This window comes from Neovison vison, chromosome 6 (genome assembly GCF_020171115.1).
Source record: "Neovison vison isolate M4711 chromosome 6, ASM_NN_V1, whole genome shotgun sequence".
Taxonomy (NCBI): Eukaryota; Metazoa; Chordata; class Mammalia; order Carnivora; family Mustelidae; genus Neogale; species Neogale vison.
In genome coordinates, this window is record NC_058096.1 from 182541990 (window position 1) to 182551650 (window position 9661).

A 9661-nucleotide genomic window follows, 5' to 3' on the forward strand; every position below is an offset into this window, starting at 1 on the left:
AAACAATCTGAAGGGTTTGAAGTGGTGGGGGGGTGGGTATTATTGAGGGCCCAGATTGCATGGAGCACTGGGTGGGGTGAAAAAATAATGAATACTGTTATGCTGAAAATAAATAAATTTAATTAAAAAATACATGAAAATGGTCTATGTGGCACCCTACTACAGAAGGTACTAAATAAATTACAGCTGCTATATTTTCTATAAACAATTTTTACATGTGTTTGCCAATTACGTTTGCATTTGTCTGTAAATGTACATTTTTAAGGCTGAAATTATTTTCCCCAAACAGAATGTATACATGAAAGTATAAAAAGAAAAGACTTGATTTTTCTAAGTGCTTTATGGTTGGTATTTGCATTGTTGAAATCCTGGAGTTACAGAAGAAAAATGCGTGGAATCATAACTAATTATTCCATCCTCTTAATCAGGAAATTTATTCACTATAAAGGATTATCCACACTGGAATTACTGGATGGCACAGAATAAAACTGGATTTGGACAATAATTTGAGGCTATAGTTTTTTTTAATGAGAAATAACAGGCCTAAATAAAAGAGATTAATAATCTACTTAAATTATTACTTCTTTTATAATCTATGTTCTAATTTCAAACATATAACTATATTTATATATCTATCTATATATAGATCATGCTACTTAACAGTGCAATCATTAAAGGTCTGTGTATTTTTATAAAAGCTGACAGGGTCTAACAGACTTTGAAAAAGTATTGGCCTCATCAGAAAGCTAGCATTTAGGAGCCAGTAGAAAGCCTAAAAAAGTTGTGAAAGCAAACAAAAAAAGAAGTGCCTATGCATAAAATATTCAGCAAGATAATAAGGTAATATGATACTGGCAAATGGTAAAAAGTGTATTTCAGAGTGCATATGGAAGAAAAGAACAAAAAATATTTCAATGGCCTTAAGATTTGTGACTTTATTCTGGGATGAATACAGGAAAAATCAATGAAAAAAATTGAACAAAGATACAAAAGAGATACTGTGTTTTTCTGATAACAGAAATGGAGACTAAATATAAAATCATTGCTTCTTATGGATGCCTCTTCTTCCTCTATACTCTAAACCCACCCCGCGGCCTAGCCTCTCCCTTCTCTTTTATAATCCACTTTCTGAAATTGAAATAAAACACACAAACAGAAAAAGGCACAGAGAAGTTTACAATTACTTTTGACACCTATATAAGTGGACTTGATGGACTTGTATGGTATGCATTCTTTCTCTGTCTTCCTCTTTCTCTCCCTCTTTTTTTTTTAAATATTCTAAGTAGGCTCCACTCCCAGCATGGATCCCTTTTGGGTTTCTTTTATAAAATATTATGGTCATTAAGAACATTAAAAAAAAATAAAAATAAAAAAAATATTATGGTCATGAGATTTTCCCCCCCTTTGTTATATCTCATGGTAGTTTTCATTGCTATATATGTATATAGAGCACAAGTTTGGTATTAAAATAATATTGTTATAAACAGCATGGAGCAACCTTTTCTACTCTCTTTTAAAAATATACCCAGGAGTAGAACTTCTGGGTAGAAGTTTTGTGTGTCTGGGACACCCAGATGGCTCAGTCAGTTAAGCCTCTGCCTTCAACTCAGTTCATGATCCCAGGGTTCTGGGATCTAGACCCACATTGGGTTCCTTGCTCAGCAGGGACCCTGTTTCTCTCTCTGCTTGTGCAAATAACTAAACAAAGTCTATTCTTTTAACAAATAAATAAACAAATAACAAATAAATAAACAAAGTCTAATTTTTTTTTTTTAAAGAAGCAGTTTTGTGGATCTTTACCTTTAGATTTCCAAACTGGTTGTGCCAATTTACCTTACTATATGCCCTGCTTGGATATTTCCATGGGTCCATAATCTCATCAGTATTTAGGATTATCATGTTTGTTTGTTCATTTTAATTTTAGCCATTTTTATATGTAACGACATCTCATTAGGTTCCTTTTTTATTGAAGTATAATTTTACCTGCTATAAAATACACAGATAGTAAGTACTCGGTTTGATGGGTTTTGCCATATCACCCCAAAATTATTCTTTCTTTTTCTATTCAATTCCACATTCCCCCCCTAAACTATTACTATTCTAACTTCTATCACTATTGTCTTCTTCTTGGACTTCAAATAAATGAAATCTTATAGCACAGAATTATTTATGTATGACTTTGTTCCAAATTGTGTGGTTTTTAAAAGATTTTATTTTTATTTATTTATTTAGAAAGAGAGAGAGGCAGCACAAGCAGGGGGAGCTGGAGAGGGAGAGAGAGAGAGAGGATCTCAAGCAGACTCCATGCTGAGTGCAGAGCTCAATGCAGGGCTCGAACTCATGACCCTGAGATCATGACCTGAGCTGAAATCAAGATTCAGGTCTTTGACTGACTGAGCCACCCAGGTGTCCCCAAAATTGTGTGTTTAACACTGGATTTATAAGATTCATCATGACATGACATGTATCAGTACTGTTCATTTCCTTTTTATTGTCAAGAAGTATTCCCCTGTAGGAGTATACCACAAGTTGTTTATGCTATTCTCCTGTTGATGAGCATCCAAGTTGTCTCAAATCAGGGAATATTTTGATGACGCTGTGAAAAACATTTTTATAAATCTTTTTGTGGACATATGTTTTTTACTGATCTTGTGTAAACACTTAAAATGGAATTCCTGGAGGGTGGGATAAAATGTATGTTCAACTTTATAAGAAACTGCAAGACAGTGATTCAAAGTATTTGTTCAATTTTACATTCTCACCAGCATTTATGAAAGTTACAATTGCTAGGGCTCCTGGGTTAAGCGTCTGCTTTCAGTTCAGGTCATGATCCCAGGGTCCTGGGATCAAGCCCTGTTTCGGGCTCCCTGCTCAGTGGGGAACATGCTTCTCCCTCTCCCACTCCCACTGCTTGTGTTCCTCTTTCTCACTGTCTCTGTCAAATAAATAAACAGGATCTTAAAAAAAGAAAAAGATAAGAAAGAAAGAATGAAAAAAAAAAGTTACAGTTGCTTCACAACCTTGCCAACAATTATCACTGTCACTCTTAACCATTTTCCATTCTAGTGGGTGTAAAATTTTATATAACAGTTCTTTTCTTGATTTATTTTATTGCATGACAGTTGATATGTCATTTGGTTTTCATTAATATTTCTCTGATGATTAGTACAGAGCTTTTTTTTTTACATATTTGTGCTTATGGGTCATTCTTTCTTAAAAAAGTTTATTACTTATTTAACAGATCACCACCTTTGTCTCCCTCCCTCCCTATAATTGGGATTTCATCTTATTTTCATGCTGAGTAATGAAAAAATGACAAAACTAATCAGAATGAGGTACTTCAAAAAGAGAAACTAACACAGCTCATTTTCTTTTAACAGGCAAAATATAAATATATGCATTCTAGAATGCGCAAAGGCTTAGTTACTAAAAACTTCAAATAGGACCTTGAAGGATGTAGGCAAATCCAGGGTGCGGTAGAGATGAGCTGAGATACTGTGTACTTAGTGAAGGGCTCTTGGAACTACATCTCTTGGCCACTTGCTGAATCCCAACATGGGGGAAGATGTTAGCTAATGCCATGTGGAGATGCAATAAGTGCTAAGTTGACTTAGGGGCCCGGGCTGTGCACAGTAACCAAAAGGCAGAAAAATACTGAACATTGCTGAGAGCACCCATCCCCAAGAAGCACTTTACTTTCCAGGAGCTCTAGACTGGCATCATTCTCAGGGCCCACATGGCTGATATCTTTCGTGTTCCATTCGGCACAGCAAGTGACAATGTCTCCCCACCTACGATGGTGATGCAGCCCCAGGAAGTGGCTTTTACTGCCTTATCAATGAGGGCTTTGGTTCCCTGGGCAAAAGATTTGCAACCAAATTCATCCACGGCTCCATTCCACATAATCTTCTTTGTCCAAGCAAGTGTTTCAGGTACTTCTTGCTCCTCTCAGAACCACAGTCCAAGCCCATCGAGCCTGCAGGTATGCCAGAGGGCACAGTGGCTTAGCCAGTCTTGGCATTCTCATCAAACTTGTCAGTAGTGACAAAGTCCACAGATAAGGTAATCTTCACACCATTCTTCTTTGACAATCTTGGTTCTGTTTTCATCAAGCAGAGAAGTGCCAATCTCCATGTTCTTGAGCACCTTAAGAAAAGTAAAAGCCACTCCACCACAAATAATCATCTCACTGACCTTGTCCAGCACATTATCAATCAGCTGGATCTTGTCTGCAACTTTAGCTCTGCCCAGGATGGCCAGGAAGGGTTGCTCTGAACTCTCCAAGGCCTTGGCAAAGTAGTTCAACTCCTTCATTAGGAAACCTCCAGAGCTGTGGGCTTTGTGAGAAGTGCCCAAAGCATCATTGCCATATACATCCTCTAGCTTGGAAAGTGAAGCTTGGAAGGCTTTTCTTTTGGCTGGCTCAGATCCAACCCTCTTCTCAGGAGTATCTCTTTCCTTTTCTTCTTCCTCCACATGAAAGGAAAGGCTCTCCAGCAGGATGGAAGACCCAGAAGCTGGTTCAGCACAGGCTTTCTCTACTTCCAGGTCCACACAGTCCTTTAAGAATGAACATCCTTGCTCAGCAGATATTTGAGTTCTATAGCAACTGGCCCCAAAGTGATCTTCTCTGGCATCGGGACATCATCAGATCATCCCAGATGGCTCATAAGAACAATTGACTTGGCTCCATTGTCCAAGCAAATTTGATGCTTGGGATGGCAGCCTTGATTATCTGGTTGTTTGCCATCTGGTTGTTCTCACAGGACTGTCGAAGTCCACTCTCATGTTGACCTGCTTCCCCTTCATGCCAGTTTGTCCAGAGGCAGCCTGTTAGAAAGCAACATCTTGGAATACAGCAGTGGTGAGGCTGAGATCTTACACAACAAAATTATTCGTCATATCTCCTTTTACAAAGTACCTTTTCAAAGAAGTTTTGCCCTTTTTATTGGGTTATTTGTCTTTACAAGACTGATTTGTGGAGTTCTTTCTATATTCTAGATAAAAGCCTTTTGTCAGACTTACACATTTTGTAAGTATTTGGCTTAGTCTCTGGCTTGCTTATTCATTTTCTTAATGATTTCTCTTGATTGAAGTTTTCTTTTTAATATTGATGAAGTGCAAATTATCAATTTTTATAATGACTGGTGCTTTTTAAATTTTGTTTAATCTATGCCTACTCAAGGTGACAAAGACAATTTCCTATGTTTTCCTGTAGAAGATTTAGGGTGGTAGAATTTATATTTAGACCATTGCTATATCTTGAAGTAACTTAATTTTAGTATATGGCATGACATAGAATTGACCCACCACTATTCGTTTAAAAAGACTTCATTTCTTCTGAATGGATTTGATTTAGTCCCTTGGCTGAAAATAAGTTGACTCTCTAGATAATTTACATCTGTATCTAAACCCTGTATTTGGTTCTACTGATATATTTGTTATTCCTTATATCAACACTAAAGTCTTAATTAATGTAGCTTTATAATGGTTATTAAAAGAAGGAATGCATATTTTTTCCATTTTGTTTATTGTAAAAATCCCCTTGTAATTCCATTTTAATTTTAGGACAGTTCATAAATTTCCTCAAAAAAATCCTTCTGAGATTTTGACTGGGATTGAAATGAATCTGTAGACCTCTGGGTGTTTTTAAGATTTACTATTTACATGGACATTGGGGAGGGTACGTGCTATGGTAAGTGCTGTGAAATGTGTAAACCTGGCGATTCACAGACCTGTACCCCTGGGGCTAATAATACAATATATGTTTATTAAAAAATTAAAAAATTTTAAAAAATTATTAAAAAATTTACTATTTAAATTTTGTTTTCAATAATTTATGAAGCATCACAGTATATATTTTTCTTTGTATCTATGCTGCTTGGGTTTTACAAAATTTTTTCAATCTTGGCCTTAAATTCACTAATTAGTTTTTAAAAATTCTCAGTCACAGTCTTTGCAAATATTGCTTTTGCCTAAGTAACTCTCCTCTAATTCTAAGAGTCCAATTACATATTTGTTAAATGTCTATACTATACTCTAATTGTCTGTTACGTTCTCAGGGTCTCCATATTTCTGGAGCTCCTTGCTTCAGTTTGGACATTTTCCTTTGGCCTCTCATCTAACTCACTTATTCTTTCTTCAGCTACATCTAATCTGATGCTTAAACTCAACAACTCAGTTTAATAAGATCTCAACTACTGAAATCTTAACTTCAATTATTTTAAGTTCTAGAATTTCCAAATTTCAAATTTTCCTGTTTGTTGCTAAACTTTTCCATCTTGTCACTTAATTTCTGTTTATATTAATTAATTTAAAAGTTATGTATTTTAATCTAAAAGTTATGTACTTTTTAATATGTGGTTATTCTCTTGATAAATCTCAGTTGTCTGCTTTTTCTCTTATGTTGGCCAATTCTTAACTTTTTGTGCCTGATTACTTTGTATTGCTTAACAACATTATGTATCATTAAGTAGCAAATTTATATCAATCAACTGATTGATATAACTTTAGCTAATGTTATCTTTTTCCAGAGAAAATTATTTCTGTTATTGTTGAGCAGCTGATGTGCATCACCATAATCCAGTCAGTAACTGAGGTGATTTTAAAGTGGGCATCAGTTATGAGAACTGGACTAGTTCCCATGCATAGAGAATATAACAACTTTAGATATCAACTGAAAACTCAAGTATTTATAAGAACCCTTAACTCCACACTTTTTCCAGCTACATGAAAATGTCACTGTTTTGCCCAGTGTCTTACCATCTCAACAAGGAGGTCTTTATTTGGCATTTATCATTATTTTTAATGGGAAAAATAGCTCCAGACATGAAATAATCTTCCTTGGTGTTCCTCATTTCCTGGCTCTTGGTTCTTTCAGTTCTGCATTGTTAGTTTTTATCCATTGGTAGTTTTTTGTGTGTACTAAAATAGATATTTAAAAACATATTTTTCTGGCTTATTTAGTTGTTCTCAGCAAAAAGACTGTTCTTAAGTGTCCTAGTTAGTCACTGCTAGAAAAAGAATTTCTTTATCATCTCTCTTTAAAAGTAGACTTTTTACAAGTTACTGAACCAGCTTTAAAAATATATATTAAAATATCATTCTCTCTGATAAATTTAGAAGAGACAAGGTTTTCTTTATTTAGATTCAGTTAATTTACATCTGGAATCTTTAGTTGGGATATGCCAATTTTTATGGGTAATTATGGACATTCCTTGATGATAAGAAACATGTGACTCCTAAATGTAACTTATTGAAATAAAAGAAGATGCTATGATTAATTTATGCTTGGGTATACCCCTGAAATGTATATGCACAAAGTATCCCAAACCAGCATAGCAAACTAAACACATTACATGGAGAGGGATAACAAAATTTACCAAGAAGAGTTAATATAATGACATTGGTAAAGTACTGGCAAGAAAAACAAGAAAAGAATGACTTTCAACACTGATTATATATCCAACAAAAATATCCTTCAAGAATAAAAGATAAATAAGAGAATCAAGGAAACAATCCTAATCAAGGAACAATGAAGACAACTTATTACCAGCCAATCAATCTAACCTACAAGAAAGAAATTAAGGAAGTTCTTCAGGATGAAGGAAAATGACACTGGAGGGAAAACTGAATCTTTAGCAACGAATAAAGAAATTGAGAATATTTTAATAAAATGCATTAAAAAATCTAACTGACTGATTTTTTTTTGCATGACAATGTCTTTACTTTTAAATGATTATCAGTACACCAAGTAATAACATGTAACAAGTTCTTGAATTCTATCATCTAATAATTTTGATTAAGAGAAACTAAAAGCAGCCTGAACAATATATCCTAGTATTCGTTGTTCTACCCTTAGCCAGAAAGGACTGTTTTAAGGCTGGCTGCTGCTTCACACAAGTTACAAATAACTATTTACTACTTTTTCATAGATAAAGCACCTGACCTTCAAGAAAGCTTTAGGGAAAAAAAAATTTAATCCCTTTCTTTCTTTTAAAAAAAAAAAAATTTTTTTTTTCTACATCTAAGAAAGAAAAGTACTGATATATATGTTGCTTGAGCTAAAAGGCATAGGAACACAAACCACGTATACACATTAAATTTCTAAGAAATATGAGGTAAAAGGAGAAAATCTTTGGATAAGCTCTACGTTTGTACAAAGAAGCTAGATTTGCTATTCTCCAAAAAGTGAAGGGACCTAAAACATAATATACAGAAATAATTTAATGCCTTTTCCCAAGGATGTAGTTACTCAAGCTTTGCTGAAGCTTCGTTTTCCATGAAGGTATCTAACATGCCAATCTGCACGCAGAGCTGCTCTTTCCTCCCCTTATCCATTGATGCGGTAGTTTTCATGGATTTCCGGCCGGATGTCACAGACAAAGGCCAGGAGGTTATCCAGGACTTCATCCCTGTTCTGCTGGAAGTAGGTCTGCAGGATGGTCATCTTCTCCTGGGTCTCCTTCTCCACTTCAGTGCTGCAGCTGCCGTGGGATCCCAGAGCCGCAGCTTCCTTGGCCTTGAACTTCTTCTCTCTTTGCAGGCGGTATTGTTCAATTTCAGCCTGAGCTTCTTCTTTGGCCTGCTTCAGCCTCCGGTTCTTTCGCTTGCGGGTCTCCGACACCTTCTCGGCAGCCCGCTTCTCGGCCTGCAGCAGCTGCTGGATCCCCTGCGACTGGCTGGCCATGGCGGTGGCGACTCTAAGGCCGAGGGAAGCGGCCTAAATCGGTTCGAGCGGGTCCCTTGGGTCAGCTCTAACTGACTGATTTTGATAGCTAGATGCAAATATCAAAGCTTTAAATTAAATGTTTGGTCCTGATTATTGAGATGAGTCAATTATTGAGATGAGATGAATCAAATGTGTCAACTCAATGCTTCCATTTAGAACAAAAATACTCATTTGTCCAGTTGCCAGGTCTTGTTGGCTACTAAAAGCTCAAGGATGAGACCTGCTCAAGAAACTCCCTCATTCAAGGGGATCTGCCTCATCCACCTTGTGCCTCTTTTCCAGGAGCCACCCACGTTCAATGACTGGTCTATGTTGGGGTGTTAAAGCTCATTTACCTTTTCTCAGTTTGGGACAACCCTGAAATGTTATTGCACTCCTTCAACTCTCCATTAAATCAGCTGACAGACTTTTTTCTAACCACACCACAGTACAAACTCTTCCCTCTGCATGATCTTATTTCATCACTCCCTTGTACATGTGGTTCCAAAGAGCTCTTCTCAACAAACTTAGTGCATGCAAATCCTTGTTTCCAGGCTGTTTCCTGGGTAACCTGACCTAAAAGAGTTTAACATATACAGAACCATTGGAAAGCTGAATCCTTCGGGGAAAAAAAACAAAACAAAAAAAAAAAAAACTGTGAAAGATGAGGGGGCGAGGAAAGAACAAACATCACAGTAATTTTCACTTGAAGATAATTATTTAGATTGTTTTTCTCAGTATGATTGGCTAAATAAAACACATTCATGGAACCCCGTTGAAAGGGAAATGATAGTGTTGAGATTTGCTTTCTATCTAAACTCCATCAACTCTAAGATCTTGTATGAGTTCAATCTACCACCAGTCTGCAATGCCAAAGATAAAATAAACAGAACACAATTAGAAAAAGAAAAAAATGAGAAAATGCTCTCTTAAGCCTTCAAGTGTGTAGAG

The 9661-nt window shown here is 36.0% G+C and overlaps 1 protein-coding gene and 1 pseudogene across 1 annotated transcript; both read right to left on the reverse strand.

Moving 5' to 3' along the window:
* Positions 1 to 3610: 3610 nt before the first annotated feature.
* Positions 3611 to 4847, reverse strand: LOC122910188 (annotated as a pseudogene).
* A 3269-nt stretch (positions 4848 to 8116) lies between these two features.
* Positions 8117 to 8740, reverse strand: LOC122910634 (V-type proton ATPase subunit G 1-like). Its single transcript, XM_044255238.1, has one exon. The coding sequence runs from the start codon at positions 8687 to 8689 to the stop codon at positions 8333 to 8335; it is 357 nt and encodes a 118-aa protein (XP_044111173.1). The 5' UTR covers positions 8690 to 8740; the 3' UTR covers positions 8117 to 8332.
* Positions 8741 to 9661: the final 921 nt, after the last annotated feature.